The 27,988-nt window shown below is 38.9% G+C and overlaps 1 protein-coding gene across 8 annotated transcripts in view; it reads left to right on the top strand.

Annotated features, from left to right (window-relative positions):
• obe (activating signal cointegrator 1 complex subunit obelus) overlaps positions 1-27,988 on the top strand; it is a 376,654-nt gene that overhangs the window by 197,210 nt on the left and 151,456 nt on the right. For all 8 annotated transcript variants that reach the window (XR_011899335.1, XR_011899334.1, XR_011899333.1 and 5 more), the window contains 4 exons: positions 5,616-5,752; positions 10,937-11,113; positions 17,946-18,171; positions 18,884-19,025. Coding sequence is in view for 5 of the 8 variants with exons in the window: in XM_072297278.1 (XP_072153379.1) it covers positions 5,616-5,752; positions 10,937-11,113; positions 17,946-18,171; positions 18,884-19,025 (682 nt within the window). In the remaining 3 variants the exon portion in view is untranslated. The remainder of the gene's footprint in view (positions 1-5,615; positions 5,753-10,936; positions 11,114-17,945; positions 18,172-18,883; positions 19,026-27,988) is intronic.

The following is a 27,988-nucleotide window of genomic DNA, read 5'->3' on the forward strand; positions in this document are numbered from 1 at the left end:
TAGCTGCAGGGCATGACATCAAAGTTGCCCGAAAAATAAGCCTTAAAAAATGAATTTTTCAGAATATTGTAGACTGGGAGAGGGTCATTGCGGTTCGTTGCGCGGTTCTCTTTGGTATTTTTAGAAAGCATATATCCTAGAGATACCATATACGAAAGCACAAACGGTACAAACCGGTACAACCATATTTTTCGGATGCTTCTTTGAGGTGACCTCCAATTTCCGCGAAAATCAGATAAAGAGGTTTTAAGGAACCACGGTGCACAGTAAAGCGGCCAATGAAATATTTCAATACAAATTCATGTTTTAAGGGTTTTTAAGGTTTCTAATAGCATTTCTCTAGACTTCAATCATACGATATTACATTACTTTAAGTCCAACAGTGAAATTGAAATTTCATCAGTTATATTGGTGTCAGCGACGGTCAACTCACTCTAAACTTAGGTGCCATGTGATGATAGAATTTTCATATTCATTGCCAATTTGGTTTAAAACCAGTCCTATTTGGGCTGAATGCGTGAACGGATGTAAAAAAATTATTATTATTTACTAGGCTCAAGAAAATGAATGACCGTAACACATTTTTGACTGTCTGATTTTGGTCGGCCTCCCCCTCCCCCTCCTTCCTCCGTAAAGTATCGAAAGAGCGAGAAATGCTATTAGAAACCTGAAAAACCCTTAAAACATGAATTTGTATTGAAATATTTCATTGGCCGCTTTACTGTGCACCGTGGTTCCTTAAAACCTCTTTATCTGATTTTCGCGGAAATTGGAGGTCACCTCAAAGAAGCATCCGAAAAATATGGTTGTACCGGTTTGTACCGTTTGTGCTTTAGTATATGGTATCTCTAGGATATATGCTTTCTAAAAATACCAAAGAGAACCGCGCAACGAACCGCAATGACCCTCTCCCAGTCTACAATATTCTGAAAAATTCATTTTTTAAGGCTTATTTTTCGGGCAACTTTGATCTCATGCCCTGCAGCTAAAAATCAATATTTTTGGGATCTGAAAAAGCGAAAATATTTTCCTTTCAACAGAATTACAAGGTTAGATGCTAATATTACATTTTTCTGTTCGATGATTGTGTTCTTCCCCCATTTTATAAGAGCACGAGATCCTTTTTTTTAACGAGCAATTTCTCCAGCTTTCGACGTCCAAAACCTACATTTAAACATTTTTGCCGGTTTTTTTGACACAAGATTTGGAAAGAACAGATCAAATTACCCTAGGAATCATTATGTTTTGAACGATAAGTCTGATCTAGCGGGAGTTATCAATTAAGCGCCGCTACGGACACACTCTGGCCCACCGTGCGGCGTAGGGGTGCGCAAAATTCCCAACGTAAGTGCTGAACAATCCTAATAGTGAAAAAAAGTGGCCAAATTGCATGCAGAGTACGGAAAAAATCTTCCGCAGCCGTAATTCCAAGAGGAAAATAGTGCTCAATCCCTCCAAATATTTGCATCGTAAAATTGCAGAAAAAATCAGGTCTTTTCTTGTTCGGGTCGTCAGAGGTGCCCCCAACACGCAGTTTCATCATTAAGCATATGTCTACCAACGTATTTTTTCACAAGGAATCGATTTTACAGGTTTTTAACAAAATATATCGTTTTATTTAATCGATATATCGATTTTTTATTCGATTTCGGAGAAAAATTTGGTAATATTTAGCATTAATTGAATCAAATTCTATCAATTAGTGTTATACAGGCAATGGTTTCAATGCATAAGTAATCTAGTGCTCACATACACCTTAAACACAAAGCACTTACCCTCAAAGAGCGAACACTGACTATTTTTCTGTTTAGCACTAGATGGTTGCCAGAATGTCGAGATTCTCGGCGTCGCAGTGACCGCGCTTTATGGCCCATAAGTCGAGGGTGGAGCAAAAAATATTTGTTTCTAAATTCGATGACGGGTAGTGAAAAGAAGTTGCCTTTTGGCATTAAATGGACAAGGAAAAAATCTTGGTTCTGTAGGACAAAGCTTTCATTGAAAACATGGGGCTCAAATTGTCAAAATCTCAAATTTTCGTTTTTACCGCGTTTTTTTTTCCAAGATAATTTATAGATGATTAAAAAGACTCAACTGACGCATACCACACATGTTTTCAAGGGTAATCAATCGATTTTTTTAGTCGAAAAATTGATGTATGGATTTTAAATATAGCTTTCTGCGAGACTTTGTCCAAAAAAGAGAGTTTTTGCGTATAACTCAAGTAATTTTGATTTATCAAAACAAGCCTTCAATAAATCAAAATTTTGACATCAAATTAGATTTCTCGTGAAAAAATACGTAGGATGACGAGTTTAAATCTGCAGGAAGTACGTAGGAATGCCGACAACTAAGGTTTACGATTCATATGAGTTTTCAAACTAAATTCGCTAATGGGTCATTCCACGCGAAATCGTCCAGGCACTGTTGCTTGACCGACAGTGATTTTTTTTTATAATTTGGTTATTTGTTAATCTGTCCAATAGAAGCACAAAAACCATTTTTCAAATTTTTTGACCCCCCTGGTATCCGTAGTGGCCTTGCAGAGTTCAGGTTTTCAGCTGCACTTCGATAAAATTGGCCTTCATGGAAACGGGCGTATCTCCAGTTTTGTTAAACTTACAGAATTGAAATAAAACCGACGTAATACTACTTTTTGTGATCTACCTCTCCAAAATTTTTCCAAAAAACCTGCGTTTCGCAACGATTGCGTCCAGAGCATCGAGCACTGAGAGCATCGACAAGGAGAGTTTCCTTATCGTTCCGCAATTCTGGCTTTCTCTCTCTCTTCGGCTCATTTTGATTTTTCTCACTCTTTCTCTTGCGGGCTTGCATAGATAGGACACTCCTGGTTTTGATAAAGGAGAAAAGTGAGAAATAATTACTTAATACAAGGAGTTTGGATCTACAGTCCCTAGCAAAATCCTGTGCTTCTCTCCTACATTCGATGATTATAAAATAATCATAATAATAGTTAATTGTCGAATCCACGCTGAAGCTGGCGCGATCTCTAGATATCTTCGAATCAGCCTGAAATTTCTCAGGATTTAATTTTTTACCGTTTAGAACCGATTTAGGGAGGGTCCCGTCAATATTTTAGACATTCGATTTTTTGAAACACCCGAGGGTTTGGTTTCGTTGAGTTCTTTGGGCAAACTTGACTGTCGGCTCCTATGGCAAACTGTCTGCAGACATGATAAGTTTGAAAATGCCTGTTTCAAACTACTTTTTATGGTCAGTTTGTTGATGACACATTGAACTGGACTGATTTAATAGATGATGATATTTATAACTTACTTAATTATCTAAACAGTTGTCTACCAGAAATTAAGTTTAGTGTTGAAAACAGCAAGAAATTAATACATTTTTTAGACTTGAAAATTGGTATCAGTAGGAATAAATTTGAATTTAACATTTACCTGAAATCCACAACAATGGATCTGACAATCCTCAACGATTCAAACCACCCTAAAGCACATAAATATGCTTTATTTCATTCTATGCTGATCAGAGTACGCAACATCCTAATGTCAGTTTCTAATTTTGACCACGAAATTAACATCATTAGGCAAATCGCTTTGCATAATGGTTATTCTTTAGCGGAAATTAATAGGCTCATACGGAGTCTTTAGGAACCGATCTTGGGAAAATAATAATGAAACCTCCAAGAGAGAAAAAGTAAGGTACAGAGTTTTAACATATTCTAATAGTTTGAGTAATATGGTTAGGTAACATTTTTAGAAAGCATAGTATTAAGCTGGGTTTCAGAATGAACAATAATCTAGATTTTATCCAGCCATAGAAGCGAAATCAACCTTTAAGTGATAACCTTTTTAATTTTTCAGGTGTTTATGGTGTAATAATTGTGATTTCAATTTTTTTGCGTGTTTTCCAATGATTTTGAAGAAAACTGGCGTATTCCGCGAGGTAGACAAATGGGGCCCACACTCCATCCCTGCGTGACCCTAGGGAGCTGTTGTAGGACTCAAATACCTAGAAATTTGAGTTTTTCATGGGATGTTACCCCAATATACGATTTTTCCGGACGTTTTCCCTTAATCCTGAAGAGAACTAGGATTTAGGGGACTGTCGGGGCCTGCGCCCCCTCCTCGCATGGCCCCAAGGAGCTGTTGCAGTATTTTAATACCTAGAAATTTGTGTTTTTCATGGAAAATTACCCTAGTTGTGAAATTTTTCCGGATGTTCTCCGATAATATTAAGGAAATTAGGGTTTGGCGCGAAGGGGATAAATGAGGCCCGGGCTCCCTCGCGTCGTCGCTCTGTTGAATCTCTTTAGAGCGCTAAAACCTAATAATTTGTGTTTCTCGTGAAAAATTACCCAAGATTGCAATTTTTTCGTTAATTTTGAAGAAAACTAGCATTATGTGCGGGGAGCTTAAGCATAGTAATCTATCTCTTTTTGAGGGGCTTTAATTCAGCTCAAAATTGAGCTTTCAGAGGAATTTGAATGATTTATTAAGAAAATTTGCGTTTATTTTATTTTTGAACTTATCTGACCACATTTTCTCCGGGTTTCTAGGTATGGGGGTGAACCCTCCAAAGTACCGTCTAAAAGGGTGGTGGGAATCTCCCGGAAACATGAAGTTCGAATTCCTTGAGGTTGATTCCCTCTTCAACAAACCACCTTCCAGAATTCAGAAACCACTGTTTCTTCGAGGAAAGGCCTGGTAGGTCTGGACCACCCTGTATAGGATGCTCTGCTAGGAATTTTAGGAAAAAGTTAAATGAATATAAAAAACATATTAATTCTAATGCATTTCAGCATTGTAAAAATGAAGGTCACACAATTTCTAGTGTGTAAATAATTCAAAAATCTCGCACCAAAGCACTGATAATGATACTCCAAGGGTCATACATAATATTGATATTAGACGGGCTTCCACTGTAGGGGAAACTTTTCTAAACATGGAAGTGGGCATTATGAACAGTGCCTCTCCTTTAGCTGATTTATGCTCAAAACTGAATTAATATGGCAACAACTATAAATTTAATTTTCCCTTTTGAGTGCTGCCATCTACTGGTTGAATTTGTATAATCAGTTCAGGTGATCAGACCTCGTTGTGATGTTTTGATAATAACTGATTATAACTTGATTAGCTATTTCTATTTAATAACTACACTTATTTTTGCTTTTAACCTTTTCATTTGTTGGATTGTTCTTGTTTTAATTGCAATGTATCATGATATTTCATCAACTACTGGTGCTCACCGTGTAATTTTGTGATTTAATGCTGAGGATGAACTTGATGTCTTAAATGTACATCCACTAAAACAATGAAAAACAAGTGTGTAAAGGCAAAACTTTTCCTCCTATATTTAATTCATTTAATAAACGCACAAAATGCGTTAACTTATTTACAAACTACGCAGGTTGCGCATTAAGGGATACATTTCAGACTTGCTTGATGTGATCAACAAGATTTTTGAACGATTTTAAGCATAGCAAGTCTATTCACTTTGCTGTATCTCCTGCATGCACAGACCCATTCTTCTTCTCATCTTTTTTCTTTGACAAGTTACCTACGAAAAGAAAACTATATTTTATTTGATCTGGCAGCTTGGAAAGAAAATTGAATCTTTGTCTTAATTATTTCTAGACCACGGGCGTATTGCAAGCCACTTTTACATCAAGTGTGATTCAGTAGAAATATTTAATGACCTGATGAGAGATGTTATGGATGAAGCACAGATCTTAGCCATGATAGCACAATCATCGGAATTTGAGCAACTTAAGGTATTTATTGATTTAATATGTTCTTATCTTTTAACACATTACCAACTGAGGAGCTCTGGTGAACACCTCCTATAAATCAAGTTCTTACTTATGTCTTACAATGTGAAGTCTTAGTTTTTCCCCCTGTGATGAAGCATATATGGAGGATTTGGGAACCAAAAACGTAAAATTTTATCTGGAGATTAATTAGAGCTCTATTGATACTTGTTCGACTTGGATAATCAAGGGCAGGGTGTAGGATGGACTTATAGAACTCTTCTACCGTACTCGTCTAATTAGGACCAAAAGGAATCTAAAATCGTCTGGATGTGGTTATAATTAGGATTGATGAGTCAGTTGACCTTAGGACTAATTGGCCTGCCAGTAATTGATTTCCTCAATTTTGGTATGAGGAAATAATTGTAAAATTAAACCTCCTGTTTCCAAGGTCCTCCAAAACATGGTTGAACCATACCATCTGTTACCACCATCAAAATTTGATTCTACATGTCATAAATGGAAAAATGTTGGCGAAAGTTACGCTTATCTAATAACTAGTTCCATGCTGCCATAATAGTTGTCGCTATCTAGTCAGAGGTTAGGTTAGTCCTGTGTTTAGTCCAGTAAATGTAGCTGAAAAAGAGACTAACCTTGGACAAATTAGCACCAAATTTTTTTCATGTTTTAAATCACTCCAAGACATGTCTAGAGTCTCCTAACAAATGTCTACCATCAGCTGTCTTTTGGAGTACCCTCTAACTCGCATTGAACCAAATAGCGGTCATCTGAAATTACCTGAAAGGGATCGTTGACTCAGGCAGCATTTATCCAATATAATCTACCTTTTATAGTATGAAATTCTGTTTTCAAATACTTATGGCTTTCTCGATTTCTGACTTAGGTATTGGTACCGAACTACAAAGATAAAAAGCAGGACTTATATCAGTTCTGTGACCAACGAGCAATTTGTGGAGGGTACACCAACCCCCTCTTCAGGAGGCAACTGTTAGGCATTTAGTGGGTCGATTTGAACTCCCAGGCGTCCATTAAAGTTTAAATTTGTTGCATTTTTCGATTTGGATGCCATCAATTTTCGATTTGGAAGGAAACCCCGACTTCTAAAATTTTGCCCCCCCCCCCCTCGTTTACCCTCCAAGAGGGGCTTTAGGACCGCGAAAATCGGATGCCTTAGGGTCAATTACTCGAGATAACAATTGAATCGAGGTATGCGAAAACGTCCGATGTCCATTTTTTTGGATTTTGAGTTTTTTGGCTTAACGTCATCTTCGAGGGTAGGCGCATCTATGTGTAGACGGATTTGACCTGTTTTTTGGTTTTTCGCCCCCATTTAGGGGGTTGAACCTCAAAAGTATGCGAAAACGTCCGATGTCCATTTACGAGGGTCATCCAATGTGGTTCCCTACCTCTTATCTTCCAAACGGAAAGAGATAAATCAAATCGGTAAAAAAGCTCTTGTAAGGCATACTCTAAGCTTTAAAAGAAGCTCAATTTTTTGAAAATTGGTCGAGGGGTTCGCGAGGAAACTTAATTTTACTGCGACAACTTCCTGTCGCCGCGCGCCCACCTTCGGAGTCTGGATGCGCGGAGAGTCGATTATTTCAGACTTGGGTTTTCGCCGCTGAGCATCATATCAAAAAGAAATTTGAAGGTTTTTATTGAGTAGACCTTACCTTACTTTTTGACGTAGTCTCCGCCTCTGTTTTGACATTTCTGGTGTCAATATTGCAGCTTCTTGATGCCTTCCGCGTAGAGGCTGGCTCTTGTCTTGGCACCAGAATCCGTCATTGACAGCGCTCTGTACTTCCGAATCATTCGGATTCCGCTTTCCACCGAGGAAGTTTTTCAGCTCAGTGAACAGACGAAAGTCACATGAGGCTGAATCGTAAGAGTACGGAAGATGGAGGGAAATTTTCTTATGCAAAGCAACTGATTCGGAAGTGTAGAGGGCTTGTCAATGACTGGTTTCGGTCCCAAAACAAGAGCCAGCTTCTACGCGGAGGGCATCATGAAGCTGCAATATTGATACCAGAAATGTCAAAACAGAGGCAGGGACTTCGTCAAAAAGTAAGGTAAGGTCTACTTAATAAAAACCTTCAAATTTCTTTTTGATATGATGCTTAGCGGCGAAAACCCAAGTCTGAAATAATCGACTCTCCGCGCATCCAAACTCCGAAGGTGGGCGCGCGGCGACAGGAAGTTGTCGCAGTAAAATTAAGTTTCCTCGCGAACCCCTCGACCAATTTTCAAAAACTTGAGCTTCTTTTAAAGCTTAGAGTATGCCTTACAAGAGCTTTTTTACCGATTTGATTCATCTCTTTCCGTTTGGAAGATAAGAGGTAGGGAACCTCATTGGATGACCCTTTAAATTCTGCGAAAACGGTACATGATAGCCCATGATTTTTGTTTAACAACCTGTGTAAGTAATCGAAACTTTCCCAATCTTTTTTCAATTTTTAACTTGTTTAAGACGCATTTCAAAACCATTTTACTGACTGTAATTTTTTTATAGATGGAAAGTCATGATTAATGTTAAAGTTTCCGTCCGGTAAATGCATTACTCCAGTATTTGTCTTGTTCTTTCTCCTTAGCATGAGTTTTCCTGTTAAAAAGTTCACACTTTATTTTGTTTAACATCGATTCACCCTTCTTTATATAATTGCACTCGATTTTATGCATTCTAGGCAATCCTAGAGTAGAGCAAAAGAGTGGAGTGGTTGCGCGGACTGCACCGCCCCGGAAAATCCATTTTGAGACGGTAACTTTTGCAACGCTGGGGTGCCGTCTCGTTACGCTCTAAGGACAAGCTTGATACACGAATTTGTAGCATTTTGAATCTACTTTCATTTGAAAGGATCTACTTACTTTGAAGAATAGCTGAACAACAGTTACAAGCAAAAAACCATTAAAAAACGAAATTTTGACAATTTTGGGCTATCTATGAGAACCCTGTAATGACCGCAATTTTCATCAGAAAAATTTCAAAACCGGGTTAAATAAGACCGAATTTTTATCTGCTTTCATGTGAGATCCACAAACTCTGTCTTAAAATCAACGGCTTTGGCGATAATAGCCGTAAAACGAGAGAATAACCTATTTTTGACCGTTTTTTATCGGGGGGGGGGGGGGACTTAGAGGGGTCCCCATGATTGTTCGAGGGGGCAATTTTGGATTCTCGTTAAGGTCCCGCTATAGATGAGAAATTAAATGAGAAAAAAAGTTCTGCTCCCAAAACATGCGATGGTAGCCGAAAAACGAGAGAAAATAACCGATTTTTGACAGTTGTTTCGATTATGGAGGGGTTTTCGGGGGGGTCCCCATGATTGGTCGAGAGGTCAAATTTGGATTCTCGTTAAGAACTCCCTATAGATGAGAAATTATATGAGAAAAAAATTTCTGCTCTCAAAACGTGCTCTAGTAGCAGAACAACGAGAGAAAATAACCAATTTATGACTGTTTTTTTGATGTTGGGGGTTTTCGGGGGGGTTCCCATGATTTGTTGAGGGGGCAAATTTGGATTCTCGTTCAGGACCCTCTGAAGATGAATAATTTCACCCTACTTCATATGATTCTAATCGATTTCATGCAATCTAGGCAATCCTGAACACATATCTTGAGGGGCAATCTCAAAGTATGCGAAAACGTCCGATGTCCATTAATTTTCTTCTTCCGCCGTCACGTAACTCTCACTGAAGCCTCGAAGAAAAGAGAAATATTTTTTTTTGTGTTACTGGAGGTCTGACATTATGTTTTACTCTAGTTTAAAGGTTTTTGGAGAGGTCAAAAATAATGGTTTTTGGGCAGATTTTTGCAATGTATGTGAAAACGTCCGATGTCCAAAGCCCTTTTTTTAAAATTACTCAGCACTGATTGGGAGTTGGAATGGGACACAGTTGTGTGCCTTTTCTACAACCCTTTACTAAGAAACACATGCCTTGATTTTCTTCAAAACGCCGATTCTGAAGGCCTCCACAGTTTTTTGCGGTTTACCAAAAGTTGATTTTTTGGACATCGGACGTTTTTGCATACCTCGATTCAATTTATTCCGGAGAGTCTACGTCAATTTGGCGACCAAAAAGAAATTCTGGAGAGGGCCACTGTCCTCCTCTTTAAGGGATCATTTTTGAGCCTAAAAAGGACCGATTTTGGATTTTTAGGGGTCAATTTCACGTGAAATATTCCGTTCTTTTCAATTTTAATGCAATCAAATTTTAATTCTATTGGGTAACCCAACTTTTAAAATCCTGACCCCGCTTTTACCCCCAAGAGCGGCTGGGAGGGGGGGGTTAGGGACCATAAAATTCTGATTCCTTGGGGTCAATTCCTTATTCAACTTCGTGGTTGCTGTCTTTGTACGACCTAAACCAACTGCAAAAAAGGCCTGATATGGGTGATCTGGGACACCATGTATATCCTATGATTTTTTTTACTGTTTAGGCTTTGAACTTCTTGGTTAATTCGGTTTATTAAGGTGACAAAGGTCAGCACCGCAACCTTTACGAAGTATAGATGCTGATGTGAGCATTTCTGCAACATGTGACTTGCACTATTTCTATGGTAAATGAGTGCCGAGTATTTTATTTTATTTTGCTTCAGATTAAAAAATTGTACAAGGTGCAATACTTCACATTTATGGAACAAGTGCCCTGTTTTGATGAATTTTTGGAAGAAAAATTCTCATATATCCTCGTTTTCATTTGTGTTTCAGAAATTTGTCAATATTCAACTGAAAGAGGGGTATTTTTTTAAAATATTCAGTCTAAAGAATCCGTTTTAGAAATATGTGTATTTTGATTTTTTTACCTTCATTCCACCCCAATCCCCTCTTCCAACTTCTTTTTTTTTAAGGCAGGGGGAGGGGGGCTGAAATTTTTTGAAACAACTTGTGGCTTGTAGTTCTATCTGAATACAAACTTCGATGATAATCTACAGGTTGGCAGAAAAAAACTGTTTTAGAAAAAAGCATCAACCTCTTTCATGTCAAATTTTTTCATTAATTTTGCCTTGCCAGAAGAAAGGGGGAAAATGGTGGTGCCTGTTCTCTTTTTCAATCGCTAAAATAACAGCTTTCATGAAATGCTTTTACCTCAAAACACACACAGGACCAAATAAAATTAACACATGAGGAGTAATATACTGAAAATATCCTTTCTTTTTTCAAACTTTAGTTATTTTCTTCTTTGCTAGGTTCGAGATGAAGAGCTTGATGAGTTGGACACACTAGTGCATCAAAACTGCGAATATCCTGTCTCAGGGGGAAGTGAAAACTTGCATGGTAAAGTCAACATCTTACTTCAGACGTTCCTCTCTAGGGGGCGGGTGAACGCGTTCTCACTCATATCAGATTTAGCCTATATCACACAGGTAAAGTTAATAAAAATAATATTTATGTTGTATGTAGTGTTTAAGTTATTCAACTCATTATGGTAACTTTATACCTACGCAATGCATGTACAGGATGATCCATAAGTCCTTTTTACCTAACTAAAGTAAAAATTTGAAATCTGAGGGATGCTCCCAGGTCAAAAGGAGCCACTTTTTTGCCCTCCCAAAATTTTCATAGGGCTCCTTGGGGGGGGGGGGACGGGCTCCAGCTTTTTTTTAAATGGAAATTTGTCTTTTCTGATACCTTGTTCAAAACAGGATAGAAAAAGAAAACTTTTTGCGCAAACCTGTAGTGTATATCTCAAATTGTTTCAAAGTGGTGCTCATTTAAAGTTCAAGATGACCGAAAATTGAGAAGTCCGGTTCAAAAAGGGCATTTCTTGAAAAACTTTGTTTTAAGGTACAGTGAAACCTCAATAACTCGGTTTCCATCGGGACCGAGAAAATTTACCGAGTTAAGCGGGTCACCGACTCACACGAACTGCCACTTTTCCTGCCGCGCTTTTTCAAATTTCGCGCCCTAAATTGAACAAACGCAAACGTGCGTGTAGAGTGACTTAAAGGAGTGTTTTGAAGAGCCATTTGATTGAAGAAAATTGTACTAAATAGTAAAATTTCATGAGATGCACTTGAAATTGCAAGTTGAAAGTGTCAGGGCATCATGAAGTCATTGGGTTAATCGTTTGTTGGGGTGCCGCGCGGTGATGCGCCGCGGCCGCCCGCTATGGCGGGTCGTTGCACTGAAAATGCAACGTAACAATACTCGCTAAAATCCTCGAAAAACTCGGCGGAAGATTCCTGGGGGGAGCGGGGAAGGGCAATGCAAGATGGTAGGGGGAGAGGGGCTGGTGCCGACTGGATCTGTAAACTCATCGATGCGTGAAATCGCTGAATTATGCATGCGTGTCATCACACGCGCGATAAGATAAACAAGCGGTATCAGATAACCTATTCTCCACTGTTCTTATCTTTCGTGATGTTATCGAGTGTTTTTGATTCCTTATCTCTCGCACTGCGCTGCGCTCTCTCGGAGATTCGCTCACCCTTCGTGGCGTAACTTGACCCGACCCGCACGTAAACACTACCTACGCTTGATCACGGGTGACGATCGAAGAAAAACAGGTCGAGATGGAAAAATTTCACCGAGTTAAGGGGTTTCAGAATCTGACCAAACCGAGCTATCCAGACTTATTTAGCATTGTGTTATATGGGTGATAAACGGGACCGGGCGATTCTACCGACTAAAGCGGGTTACCGGCTTATCCGGGAACCGAGTTATTGAGGTTTCACTGTATGAGCAATTGAAAATTTGAATGTTAGTCCTGGCAACATGTTCGGCCAGATGCTGTTCAATTGTTTTTTCATGAAAATATGAGTCCTAAGGAAGGTACTTACCGCAAGCTATCCAATTGGGGATATCGGGTTCGACGCACCCGCGGAGCTGAGTCATGTGTAGGCTGCCCCCTTCTGGGGCCGCATAAGATCGGGTGCCTCGAGGGCTGAGCGAGACGTAGCTGGTCTGCCCTCCCTGCCCTCCAGTTCTCGGCTCCAGAGCCCTGCCGTGGGGTTGTCGCAGGGTTTGGCGCAAGCTGGGCCTAGGCTCTCCTCCTACGCCCTTGACTCCGGGTACAATGATGGCTTCGGCAGATCGGTCCCGGGAGATGGGGGGACCCTCCCTTTAAGTGGGGGGGCCTGAGGGGCCCCGGCTAAACCGGGGCCGGGGTCGGGGACTGCCGTTCGAAGAGTGCCTTAGGGACGTCCGACGGGAGGATAGAGCGTCCGATGGGCCACACTTGCACGGGGTGTGGCCCTCGTTTAGTGGGTACGGAACACAGCGGCGTGCTTCACCCCCACATAACCGGGTCTTCCCATCTCACAGCGGTCGGGTCGGTCAGGGGTCGCTTCGGCGGCTCTTCGCCAGCTGATGGTCGTTGCCGTCCCGGTATTCGGTGGGCCCTTTTCATGAGGGGCGTCTTGGCGACCCTCATGATGGGGGCACTGTAGCGAATTTTTCCCCTCATCACAAAAAAAAAAAAAAAAAAAAAAGGAAGGTACTGACTGTTGCAATTCTTATTTGATAATAATTTTTTAGTTGAAAGAAATAACAAAAAATACCAATTGAAGTGCCCTTTTTGCATGGAACAAAAAAATTATTGTTATTAAATAATTTTTCAACTTTTCGAAACGTCTTATCACCGGAATTAAGTACATTTTCCGCACCCTTACACGGTTGCAGCGTGACCCTTAGTTCCGAAAGTCCGCGTGTTATCTCTCTTTTTGCACATCATCATATATATAAGCTCCAAGACCTCCTAATTTTGCGTAACCGGTGACGCTTAGTTCCAGCGTTCTACCGGGCCGATTTTAATGATTTTTGCGGCTATCGACGGGCAATTGTCTCTAGATAAGCCAACTCTTTTCAGATTTTCAAAATATGGCCCAGGTTTTTTTATATTAAGTGGTAAAGTTGCGAATTCTCCCATTTAAACAATGTAAATTCATACTTTTTGTCATAGTTCGTTTGAGCGTTCTACCGGGCCGATTTCTATGATTTTTGCGTAAATCGACAGGTAATAGGCCCTAGATGAGCCCGCTCTAATCAGATTTTGGAAATAGGACCCCGGTTTTTTTAAAATCACATTATAAAATTGAGTGAATTTACGGAATGCTCCGGGACTGCTACCACTATGCGCGGGAGGATGCGCAGTGGTCGAGAAGGTTGCGCAGTAGCTGGGTAGCCTGCGCATCAGCTCTATACTTATCTACACAAAATTCACGCCTAGCATCTTCATATGAGCGGTGGCCGAGTCGTCTAAGACGTCGGATGCGTCCACACGAATCAAGGTGTGGGTTCGATCCCCGACTCCTGACTATTTTAATTATTACCTGATTATCATTGTTCGTTGTTTTACTGCAATATTTCATCAAGCACTCATTCCAAAACGCGTCCTTTTGACTTCAAAAAAAAAAAAAAATTCTTTATTCATCAAAACCAAAAATTATTTCATTCTGAAAGTAAAGTATACCTCATATCGTAATTTGTTAGGGGAAAAATAAAATCAACATTGATAAGGGGTAAGAGGGTAAAAATAGGGCCGCGAAGTGGCCCATTGATGGCGCGGAGCGCCTTCAGGGGGTTGGGCCGCGTAGCGGCCAGGGGGCGTAGCCCCCTAGTATTCATCTGGCCCATCACACCATGAAGCCAATGAAAGCAATGCTGCTTATCTGCCAAGTCTTTTTTTTTAGTATTCGTTTTAGCGGGCCGACTCATAGCGTATCATTGAAAAATATGGAGGTTGCCGGTGCAAAGGTACATGCATCGTCGATGACGGTCTTGATGGTGTGATACACAGTGTGCCTCTTGTCCCAAGCGCGAAATCGGGAGATTTTTCTCACGCGATAAAGCACTATCTAGATCCAGTATTATCCGGTTCCGGCTGGATACCCAGGCGAATTATCCGTTATCCGGCCGGGTACAAAAAATCGATATCCGTGTCCGGTGACGCGGAAAATCCATTTCGGCCGAACTCTAGTCTTATGCATGCTACTGTAAAACATTCTACACCTCTTGGTTTTCTGATGTTGTTCTTGCCTCAGAAGAATTGAAGAGGAGCAGTTTTTTTTAGAGTTAAATTAGAAAGTACATATTTTAAACCTTAACAGAAAACTTGTATTCTTACATTCAAAATAAGATCTTCTCTTTTTTGACCTCTCTTTCCTTCCTCTCCAACCTCCTCTTTTCCTTCTTTTTATTTTCCTCTTCTTTTTTTCCACCATTCTACCCAGCCTCTTCTTCCTAATCACAACGTTCATCTCTCATACCTTTTGCCACCTTGCACCTCTTTCATATTGTAATCGTTCGTATTGAGAAAAATACAAAAAAACACTATTTTCAGTCCCTTCTGCGCAGTCGCGATATCCTGAATGTCCGGACAAACTGTCTCTCGATTGTCTGTAAACGAAAGCTGCTAAGTAGAATTTTTCCTCAAAAAATGTGCAACTGGGATAGGTAATGAGCCTTTGTTCTTATCAGTATTGTTGGCTGGCTGTTGGCGGTCGTTGCTGTTGCCATCAGTCGGACGGACAGTGGCGTGCTGGCCGATTCAAGCTGCGTGCCGATACGTTGAAGTGCTTACTCACTCAATACGTCGTGTTTCATTTTAACAAAATATTTCATCTCGTGCTCAGTTATTATCCGATTGAATTCATATTTGGTAGAATGATAGTTGAGGGTGGGATACATGGAGATGTTTAACGAAAAAATGGCATTCCTTTCGTACCCAACACCTCAATTGGCACCAGTATTTTGTTGATGGTTTTGAACAAAAATTGGTAACGCAGGGTACTTTGACACTAGAGAAACGAATCCAACGTTAGGTTCTTTTTTAAATAAAAGAAAAAGTTTGAAAATTGCGGCCGGTTTAGGTTCAAAGTGGCCAATAATTGGCACTTTGATTTTTTGCTGATGGATTTGTCTAAAACTTGGTTTATCGGGGTATCATGGCACGCGAAAAACGAATTTGAATTTAAATTTTTGAAATCTCTGATTTCCGTTCTTGATGAATTTTAAGCGGCGGCCATTTTGGAAAATTCGGTTTTTTTTACATTCAACGTTTATTTCGTTTTCCTTGGGTTAAAATACCCTCAGATACCGAATTTCAGGCAAATTTTGTGAAACTGGCAGTATTTTTCTAAATAACACAGTAAAAGTGCCTATGCCGGCGCTTTGCACTGGCAAAAGCTAGACATTTTTGTGCAATCCTCACACTATGATGGGGGGGGGAGTGGCTTCGCCTCCCCATGTGCCGGCGCTTGCGCCGCTCATAAATTGGCCGGAGGCCAATTTTTTTCTTAAAGTGAGGAAGTTTTGATGAAAGGAGAGGTATTGATAAGGGTATTGAGGGCCTTTCTTGGCCCCCTCCTAGAATCTGGAAATTTATGCGGTTTCTCCAAGTTGACTCAATGAAGTTTACTTATATAATCATGATTTAGCCCAAAGGCCAATGGATACGTGTTAAACGGTTGCCTAAACATAGGTCTGCAGGCGTATTTTAGCGAAAATTTGTGTTTTTCTCTCACTCCGAGGCTTTTTTAACACCGAGCGAAACGTCTAACTAAAACGAGCTTTTGATATGTTATCAAGGAGGCTTTAGGACACATTTCAACCCTGATTTTGTTTTAGTTAGATGATGCTCTCATAGTTAAAAGAAAACTTTTTAGAAAAATCGATGTCTAAGGGACATCCGCGAAAATCTTAGGGAAACACGACTCTCGAACTGTATGGAATTACGTCGTTAGGGTTTTTTTTGGCTACAATTAAAGAAAATCTCCTTGTAAGGGTTTAACAAGGCTTGATAACTGCCCTCGATAATATACGCAGCGTGCATACAGTTGGAGAAACGTCTTCCCTATGATTTTTGCGGATGTCCCTTAAACGTCGATTTTTGGAAAAAAGGTTTTTTTTAACTATGAGCGCATCGTCTAACTCAAACCAAACCAGGGTTAAAATGTGTCCGAAAGCCTCCTTGATAACATATCTTAAGCTTGTTTTAGTTAGACAATGCGCTTGGTGTCAAAAAAGCCTCGGAGTCATAGAAAAACACAAATTTTGGCTAAAATACGCGTGCAAACCTATGTTTAGGCAACCGTTTGACACGTATCCAGTGGCCTATGGGCTAAATCATGATTGTTTCTGTAAACTACATTTAGTCAACTTGGAAAACCCGCATACATTTCCAGATTTAAGTTGATGTTATGCGTTAGTGAAAGTATGCCTCCACTACTCCAAAATCCGTTATCTTCACAGCTGTTTGTAAGGAAAATCAAATTTTTTTTGGACACAATTGAGTAAAAACTCCTTGTAAGAGTCTAACAAGGCTTGATACCTGCCCTCAATTATATGAGTATCGTTCATACAGTTTGAAAAACGTGTTTCCGTAAGATTTTTTGCGGATGTCCCTTAAACGTCGATTTTTGTAAAAAGTTTTTTTTAACTATGAGCGCATCATGTAACTAAAACCAAACCAGGGTTGAAATGTGCCCTAAAGCCTCCTTGATAACATATTAAAAGCTCCTTTTAGTTAGACGATGCGCTCGGTGTCAAAAAGCCTTGGAGTGATAGAAAAACACGAATTTTCGCTAAAATACGCCCGTAGACCTATGTATAAGCAACCGTTTAACACGTATCCAGTGGCCTATAGCCTAAATCATTATTATTTATTATTCCGTTTATTATTCCGATTATTTCCGTAAACTACATTGAGTCATCTCGGATAACCCGCATAAATTTCCATATTCTAGGAGAGGGCCAAAAAAGGCCCTTATCGATACCCCTCCTTTGTATCCTCAGCACTCGTCTACAGTTCATTTATACCACATATATTTTAGTTCATTTTTTTACTTATTTTCGTTAAAAATGAGTCTTTTACTCTGGTACTTCATAAGACCTCAGAAATTCTGACGACCAAAAAAATAAATACGGAGGTGAGTTTTTATTGTTCACAAAGATGTTTTTCAGGAGTGAAATTTTACCCTCTACAACTTGAGTTCTCCATTTTGGCCAACGATTTTGTTTTACCAAGTGGCATAGATTACAGTCTGGGGAGCGGAACATTTCAAACTTTCATTTTTTTTGACGCACCCTAGTGTATCTAGGAGGAGTTCAATATCTCTGGAAAGATATTATGTGGAAATGGACAATTCCTTAAAAAAAAGTCCCCTTGTTTTAACCTGGTTTAATTTTTTTTATCTTTTGAATTATTGTTTCATAGTTTTATTGATGTTATGACCATGACTGCTAATATGTTTACAGAACGCAGTTCGAATTTCGCGAGCCTTATTTGAAATGCAGCTGAAAAAGAATAATGCAATCATGGCAGGCCGTTTTCTTGAACTCAGTTTAATGTTGGAGCACCAAATGTGGAATTTTGAGACCCCTTTGAAACAGTTCTCTGTATTGACCCCAGAGTTACTTTCAAAACTGCAAGATAAAGATTTAAGTGTTCTAAGACTTAGAGAAATGGATGCCAGAGAAATAGGTAGGCAGATTAAGTGGTAGCTTTGCTATTCACATTAATAAATTCTGAAGAATTTTCACAATTCTTCAGTTGAAATGCTGAAAGCATGTGTAGCGTTCTGGTAACAGATGTTTTGGGACAAATCTAAGTACATAGAAAGAAGGAGATGCAATACAAGAGTCAATTAAAGTCTTTTGAAATGAGATAGATTGAAACAACTTGTAAAATTACGAAGCAGAAAAGGAAACACCCACATCATTGGAAAATAAGGATAGAAAATACAGCTTTTTTTTCCAACAGTTCAATTTATTCATCAGATAATGAATCTAATTACCTTTATCAATTTTTTTTGCCTAAAAATTTGATCATTTATAATTTTGAAACATTAGGTAGCATAAATAATCTTTCAGGGGTCGTTCAATCAGGGCACTAAAGGGTGCATAGTCTGAGTTCGCCTTACCAAGGGGAGGAGGAGTCAAGATCAGTCCTACAGAATGAAAATAATTTTTCCGGCTACTTTTCAGGATTGTTCAGTTATTTTCTGAAAAATTGAGGGATATCAGACTAGTCAAAGGTAATTTAAAACAGAGGTTAGAGGTTGTGTTGCAGATGCACGTCAAGGGAGATGTGGGGGTCCAAGAGTTGGCCATATTGCCCATTGTAATATTTTAACGGTCCCATATCATGATATACAAATCAGAGAAATCATCGGTAGGTCTTTATTAATTTCCAGGAATTATGGTTCATCACAATAATAAGGGTGCTCTCATCAAAAAATGTGCAATGGAATTGCCAATGGTAGAAATGGAATATTCACTTCAGCCAATAACTCGAAATGTCCTCAGAGTCCGTCTCTCAGTTATTCCAAATTTTACGTAAGTTGATTAGTCACTGCTTATCTTGCGGATCATTAAATTCAGTTGAAGATTTGTATACAATTTTATGCTGTTGTCGTTACATTTTTCTCCGAATTATTATTTGTTTATGAAAAACTCAGCTATATCTGTCGCCAAAAAATAGTGGTTTTTTTGGTCTTTGCCATTTTCAACCCAAAGTAATTGGGTTGATATTACAATCAATATTACTTCTAAGAAATCGGTCTAATCTCATGCATGATTCCTTTTCTTTTTTATCTCAATGAAAGCTGGATTATTCAGTAGCGTGGTGTCATTTCTATGAGAGCGAGTTGGCAGTACTTCATGTTTCTAGCCCCTCTGATTTGCAAATGTTGAACAGAACTTGAACTTTTAAATGCTTAATGAAAAGGAAATGAAATTTTCTTGATAAGCTGAACAGTCAGTACTCATTAAACCTTAGTAGGCAAGTTATTTTCCCAGGCCCTTCAAATTTTTAACGTTTTTCAGCTAATAATTTTAGAAATAACTGTTGCTCTGACATTTTGACTAGATTTACTGATTTTTTTTCTCGTTCTGAGCAGTTCAAAAATTAGGTTTTAAGGCCAAAAGTGTTTATCCGAACTATCCAGAAAAGTACCAATTAAACTGGGGTTTGCGGAGTGGGCAGTGTCATAAGAATGGTAAAAATTGGGTCACTCCACGAGAAATCGTTCAGAGGTGGTTGAGGACTCGAAAACCTTTCATACTTTTTTCACATATTATTGCATACCAAGTAAGTACAATTACGGCCGTTATAGATTTTTCAAATTTCTTGCACGCCCGCAGCGCTTAGCCAAAACGGCTATATTTATGAAAAATGGTATGGTGGTTTTTTGAATTACTCTAGAATGGTAAGTCGGATTTAGGTCCGGTAAAAACGGGGAAAAAAGTATCATTACAAGCTATTTAAATAGTGAAACACGAATGTCCTATTCGTTATTTTATATTAGGTTATCGAGTCTGAAATCGCTGCTGTTATAGGTGAAAATCACTGATTTAAACCTCGCTTATCTCATAACTGATATATGCTGAGGATCTGAAAATTTCTGTGGGAGTTGTCTCATAATAGGTTATTCAAACGCCAGAAAATAGGTCACTTCCCCTGCATTTCTCTGCCCACGGTAAAACGTCAAATTTGATACATTCTTCAGCTGGGGCAATGTGTAAGGCATAATATCTTAACTGTCAGTGCACGAAAATTCCTGAAAAAAGCACCAAAGCCAGTCCCTATGGTAAGTATAATGTGGTGTAAGTGTCATTAACTATATTGCATTCCTCTGCTCAAAGTGAATTTTTGGATTTTGGTTTTTCAGTGGTACTACATATATGTATAAGCTTCCCTTATTGGGTGTGGCTTATAATCGTATAAATTGAAGGGGCAAAACGTACGACTATTGCATAACCGGTAGATTGAAGGGACAACCTGTAACACTCAGATTATCTGCACACTTTCACAACATAGCCCCCTCTCACAATTCATATTTTACTGTAGTCAGGGAGAAATACGGAAAAAAAGGGCTTAACCCAGAACAAATTGCATAACAATTTTTTCCTGTGTAAACGTCATCAGTAGGTCCTCCTGAACAACATATAAAAAGTTTACCACGGTCCGACCCCGGAACACCCCCCAAAATTACGAAAATTCAAAATGGCGGCCATAATAAGGGCCTATGGGATTTCGGTATTTTAAAATGTTCCTATAGTGTCATGTGAGGTATCATTTCCTATGTAATTTTGGTCGCAAATTTCATTTCTGAAGTCCAAAAAGCCCCTAGGTCAAAGGGGGTGACCCAAATCCAAGATGGCGGCCAAATTTGAAATCCAAGAGGGTCATTTTTCAACTTTTACGTGATTGGGCAAGTGAGGTGTCGTTTCCTGTGTAATTTTGGTCGTGCATTTCATTAATGATGTCAAAACATCTCCCCTGTCAAAGGGGGTGCTCTAAACCCAAGATGGCGTCTAAATTTGAAAGGCAGGAGGGTGAATTTCTTCGATTTTTGCGTAAAAAATGAGAGTGAGGTGTATCAATTCTTATGAAATTTTGGTTGTAAGTTTCATGTCTCAAGTCAAAACAGTCCCCCTGCTTATAGGGAGTGCCCGAAATTCAAGATGGTGGCTAAATTTGAAAGGCGGAAGGGTGCATTTTTGAAAAAAAATTCACCAAACAAGGCAAGGAAGGTGACTATTCCGTGTATTTCTAGTCGACAAGTCTAAATTAAACGTAAAAGATGAATTTTACTCAGAAATGAGACGTGTCATGCAAACGGTATGAAAATAATTTAATAGGAGCACCCAATGAGTTATTTTTGCTCATTTTTAAGGGCATCGATTCTCAATCAAGATGAGGACATTGAACGTGACGGATCTACTTTAGTCAATATAGGAGAAAATCTGAAAGAGCGTGCTGATTCAAATTCTGTGTCAGGTTTGTCAGGACCGTCCACCTCGGGTTTCTCCGAGTTTTTACAGTTGGAGTCCGAGTCTTCACAACTTCTGCTCTTGCGAAGGTCCGGGCATGATATTATAAGTACACCGCATGGTGTCAAACCCTTTCTTAAAATTACACCCGAAGATATTAATTGAGCAGCGATTCCGGAGCAGAAGGCAAGTCAGTAGAAAATGGAATGAAGATCGTTGTTTTCATTCATTCATCCTCATTGACAAGCATCTGGATCGGCTTATCCGTCATCAATTTGTTTCGAAAGTAGATCCTAAATTGGTGGCATGGCTGATAATGTCGGAATTAATTTCTCTTCTTGCGACGAAGATTTTTTAAGCAGCTAAATTTTTCCTTGAAGACTGATGTCATACGTCTTTGAAAGTCTCATTTTTTTGGCACCAAAAAGAGGTATTGTTACATTTTTTTCAGCTTTCCAGTTGATTTTCCGATTCCGTGCATGTGAGAGGTCAAGTCGCAACCAGTAAACTCATTTAAGAACAGGAGTTGCTTACATAAACGTTGACAAAATTTGTGACGGATGTAAGAGATGTGGTAAGCAATAGTTTTGGATCAAGCGTTCAATATCACTTCTAAATAGCAAAGAAAAATTGACGCCTTTCTGATCGATTTAACCAAAAAACAAATAGGTTCGGATCCTCTCCTGTCACAATTATGTTGGAGCTCTAGCAAGCTGCAACACCCTATTCAATGATATCAAGATCTGCATTCTTTCGCATGCACCACCTTACTCCATAGATTAGAAGAGTGTGCCGAACAAAGATTAGTCGCTTTTGATTGAGTCCATGCTATATCCAGTAATAGGAAATTGGCGAAAAAAAAACCGTATAAATCCTCTTGCAGAGATTGTCAAGGAATGCTGAAGACGTAATATAATTGGAAACGAGTATGTTTTGTCTTTTGTTACATTTATAGAGTGAATGCGCGTTTTTGAGCTAACATTTCTTTCGGAAGTACTATTTTTCTCTTTGTTTTATTAAATAAAATGTAAACACCTAATTTAGGTTCATCGACCAAAATGCACGAAACAGTCACCTTCCTTGCCTTCTTCGGTGAATCCGTCCCGTTCGATGTCCTCATCTTGATTGAGAATCGATGCCCTTAAAAATGAGCAAAAATAACTCATTGGGTGCTCCTATTAAATTATTTTCATACCGTTTGCATGACACGTCTCATTTCTGAGTAAAATTCATCTTTTACGTTTAATTTAGACTTGTCGACTAGAAATACACGGAATAGTCACCTTCCTTGCCTTGTTTGGTGAATTTTTTTTCAAAAATGCACCCTTCCGCCTTTCAAATTTAGCCACCATCTTGAATTTCGGGCACTCCCTATAAGCAGGGGGACTGTTTTGACTTGAGACATGAAACTTACAACCAAAATTTCATAAGAATTGATACACCTCACTCTCATTTTTTACGCAAAAATCGAAGAAATTCACCCTCCTGCCTTTCAAATTTAGACGCCATCTTGGGTTTAGAGCACCCCCTTTGACAGGGGAGATGTTTTGACATCATTAATGAAATGCACGACCAAAATTACACAGGAAACGACACCTCACTTGCCCAATCACGTAAAAGTTGAAAAATGACCCTCTTGGATTTCAAATTTGGCCGCCATCTTGGATTTGGGTCACCCCCTTTGACCTAGGGGCTTTTTGGACTTCAGAAATGAAATTTGCGACCAAAATTACATAGGAAATGATACCTCACATGACACTATAGGAACATTTTAAAATACCGAAATCCCATAGGCCCTTATTATGGCCGCCATTTTGAATTTTCGTAATTTTGGGGGGTGTTCCGGGGTCGGACCGTGGTAAACTTTTTATATGTTGTTCAGGAGGACCTACTGATGACGTTTACACAGGAAAAAATTGTTATGCAATTTGTTCTGGGTTAAGCCCTTTTTTTCCGTATTTCTCCCTGACTACAGTAAAATATGAATTGTGAGAGGGGGCTATGTTGTGAAAGTGTGCAGATAATCTGAGTGTTACAGGTTGTCCCTTCAATCTACCGGTTATGCAATAGTCGTACGTTTTGCCCCTTCAATTTATACGATTATAAGCCACACCCAATAAGGGAAGCTTATACATATATGTAGTACCACTGAAAAACCAAAATCCAAAAATTCACTTTGAGCAGAGGAATGCAATATAGTTAATGACACTTACACCACATTATACTTACCATAGGGACTGGCTTTGGTGCTTTTTTCAGGAATTTTCGTGCACTGACAGTTAAGATATTATGCCTTACACATTGCCCCAGCTGAAGAATGTATCAAATTTGACGTTTTACCGTGGGCAGAGAAATGCAGGGGAAGTGACCTATTTTCTGGCGTTTGAATAACCTATTATGAGACAACTCCCACAGAAATTTTCAGATCCTCAGCATATATCAGTTATGAGATAAGCGAGGTTTAAATCAGTGATTTTCACCTATAACAGCAGCGATTTCAGACTCGATAACCTAATATAAAATAACGAATAGGACATTCGTGTTTTACTATTTAAATAGCTTGTAATGATACTTTTTTCCCCGTTTTTACCGGACCTAAATCCGACTTACCATTCTAGAGTAATTCAAAAAACCACCATACCATTTTTCATAAATATAGCCGTTTTGGCTAAGCGCTGCGGGCGTGCAAGAAATTTGAAAAATCTATAACGGCCGTAATTGTACTTACTTGGTATGCAATAATATGTGAAAAAAGTATGAAAGGTTTTCGAGTCCTCAACCACCTCTGAACGATTTCTCGTGGAGTGACCCAATTTTTACCATTCTTATGACGTAATATAATTGGAAACGAGTATGTTTTGTCTTTTGTTACATTTATAGAGTGAATGCGCGTTTTTGAGCTAACATTTCTTTCGGAAGTACTATTTTTCTCTTTGTTTTATTAAATAAAATGTAAACACCTAATTTAGGTTCATCGACCAAAATGCACGAAACAGTCACCTTCCTTGCCTTCTTCGGTGAATCCGTCCCGTTCGATGTCCTCATCTTGATTGAGAATCGATGCCCTTAAAAATGAGCAAAAATAACTCATTGGGTGCTCCTATTAAATTATTTTCATACCGTTTGCATGACACGTCTCATTTCTGAGTAAAATTCATCTTTTACGTTTAATTTAGACTTGTCGACTAGAAATACACGGAATAGTCACCTTCCTTGCCTTGTTTGGTGAATTTTTTTTCAAAAATGCACCCTTCCGCCTTTCAAATTTAGCCACCATCTTGAATTTCGGGCACTCCCTATAAGCAGGGGGACTGTTTTGACTTGAGACATGAAACTTACAACCAAAATTTCATAAGAATTGATACACCTCACTCTCATTTTTTACGCAAAAATCGAAGAAATTCACCCTCCTGCCTTTCAAATTTAGACGCCATCTTGGGTTTAGAGCACCCCCTTTGACAGGGGAGATGTTTTGACATCATTAATGAAATGCACGACCAAAATTACACAGGAAACGACACCTCACTTGCCCAATCACGTAAAAGTTGAAAAATGACCCTCTTGGATTTCAAATTTGGCCGCCATCTTGGATTTGGGTCACCCCCTTTGACCTAGGGGCTTTTTGGACTTCAGAAATGAAATTTGCGACCAAAATTACATAGGAAATGATACCTCACATGACACTATAGGAACATTTTAAAATACCGAAATCCCATAGGCCCTTATTATGGCCGCCATTTTGAATTTTCGTAATTTTGGGGGGTGTTCCGGGGTCGGACCGTGGTAAACTTTTTATATGTTGTTCAGGAGGACCTACTGGTGACGTCTACACAGGAATAAATTGTTATGCAATTTGTTCCGGGTCAAACCGTATTTCTCCATGACTACTGCACAACTTTACCATACCACAAACCCCTTTATTAATATCATATTGCACAATTTTACAACACTGCTCACCCATCAAACCTCAATTTAATTCGTATATTTTGACACAATCTGACAAAAAACTTTTGGCCTTAAATCCTCATTTTCATACTACCAGAGTTGCAAAAAAATTATTGGGAAATTATTGTTCTATCAGGAACGTCAGAAGTTAACAAGCTCATTGAGCTTGCTAACTTCTTCCTAATTTTTGCATTTTCAGAAACTACAGTGTCTCCTGATCACGCAGTAATTTTTTCAGATTTTTTCGAGCCGTTTTTCCCTCTGAAAACGACTTCTGAAGTTCGAACTTTTTAAACATAGCGTTTGCCCGCGCTTTAGCGCCAATCCAATATGGCGTCAAAATTACCCCCCGACTTATTGCCACACATTCGATCGTCAGCCGTCAGCAGCACCTCCTTGCGTTCGAATATCAAGACTAATCAAAAACACGCAAATGGCTTTGGGCATTTTTTCTAAAATGTTATTCGTTCACCTAAAATATCTAACTCTGCCTCACAAATACCTCGACCTGAAATCTCCTTGGAACGTTGGGAAGTCTGGGCATATCGCCCAAAATTTGTGCTAGTTTACTCAAGCATTTCAGTACACTTAGATACTCTGTTTCCATAGTAGAAAAGTGAATTTGTGAATAATTCCTCTTGAAAATGTAGAGTGCATCCGTTTTTTCAAAAGTTTTTGGTTAAACTTGGAATATTTTTTCTTTTATTAGTCTCCATTTTCCTTTGGAAACAATCTTGTGAAAGGAGAAATGCACAGCTGCCACTTGAAGAATCTGTCTTGTCCCAAATCCTAAAACTGTAGAATTTGTTTGCTCAGAAAGCTAATTTCATTTGTAAAATACCCTTTTGTTCCTACGTTACTGGATGAGTACGACATTAGGGGAAAGCTTTCAAACTTTTTATTACCGCAGAATGCACAATGAAATTCTGACATTGTTACCATGCCGAAAATTCATGAAGCCTTGTGATTTATTACAGGATGTAATTATTTCGGAGAAAAACTTCTTACTTCTCCTCTGCAGCGATCTACATGGAATCAGAAATTGAATCTCCTTCCCTTAATGCCTCTCTTTAAAGAAATATCCTCAATATATTACATGTATCTTAAGTTAACTCTAAGGAAGCCACCCAAGCTTAATTATTCTTCCACGATTTTCTATTCTGCAACCATAAACTTATTGAACTATTCAGTGTTCCATAATTATTAACAGGTATATTTTCAATTGCTAGTCTGAAGCTAGTGCGTGCCATTAGGGTGCGGTTCATTTCTGTCATGTAGGAAAATCGACGAGGTCCGGGCAGCAATCTGTTCTATCGATAAAAATATATTTGAGCCAATTTGAAGCTTTTTTAGATGATGCTCTAAGGGATCAGAACTACGGGCAAATACATTGGTTTGAATGGGCGGAAAAACGCCTGATCTGCGAAAATGCGTTTTTTGGATCTAAAATACGCTTAAATGAAGAAAAGCTGATCAGCTCTTAGAGAGGCATCTAGGAGCCTATTCGAAACGCGAAAATCACACTTTTGATCTATGAGTAGGGACAGGGGGGTCATGGCGTAGCCGGTTTTGAGGCGCCGCAACCGCAGCTAAAAGATCACTTTTGAGACTTTCTGATTAAACTCAAAACAAGTGTGCCGAAGTTGAAAAGACAAATGTATCTCACAACTTAATGAGAAACAATGCATAATAGTTGCTTTAGCCCCTGAGAAATATACTTGGCCCTTTACAATATTCCCTCTCATACTATTTCTCTAGCCTAGAACGAAATTGGTGTATATATTTTATCTTGCTCTCAAGTGATCCGCCCTATCTTCACATATGGGTCAAAAGTTTGATTTTCTCGTTTTAAATGGGCCTCCAAATGCCTCTCCAAGATCAGGTCAGGTTTTTTTCATTTAAGCGCATTTTAGATCCAAAAAACGCATTTTCACAGATCAGGCGTTTTCTGTCCATTCAAACCAATGTAATTTTGCCCGTAGTTTTGATCCCTTTCAGCATCATCTAAAAAAGCTTCAAATTGGCTCAAATTTTATACAGCCTATTATTTTCGTAGATAGCACCGATTGTCACCCGGACCTCGTCGATTTTCCTACATGATGGAAGTAAGCCGCACCCTAGTGTGCCATTCTTTGATAGTTTGTCTCAATGCGAGCTACAACAACAGTGATCAGACTTCATTTCTCATCCTTTTATTTTCTTTGTAATTGTTGACATCCTCCGCTAGACTTTGATTCACTGTGAATCTGATTTTTTTTGGTAAACAATGTCTTGGTATGCTGAGCGTTTTACCAGAAAGTCAGCCTAAGTTATATTCCTCGACAGGTCACAAAAATTTTGTAAGGATGCATGCTCTGGCTCTGAATAAATGGGTGTTGTTTAAAATCCTGAAGATGAAAGGTGAGTAGCTTTCTACTTTGTAAGTTCCCTTCTTGACTTCAATTGAATGGTTTCTAATGGCAGATAATTGTTCTTCCCTCTATCTTGCAAATTATTCATTGAGATGAAATACATAAGGCTCTTTATCAGTGGAATATTGCTTTGAAAAATCAACTGAGTTTAATGACTGAAACGAAAAA

Source organism: Bemisia tabaci, chromosome 2 (genome assembly GCF_918797505.1).
Source record: "Bemisia tabaci chromosome 2, PGI_BMITA_v3".
NCBI classification, from domain to species: domain Eukaryota; kingdom Metazoa; phylum Arthropoda; class Insecta; order Hemiptera; family Aleyrodidae; genus Bemisia; species Bemisia tabaci.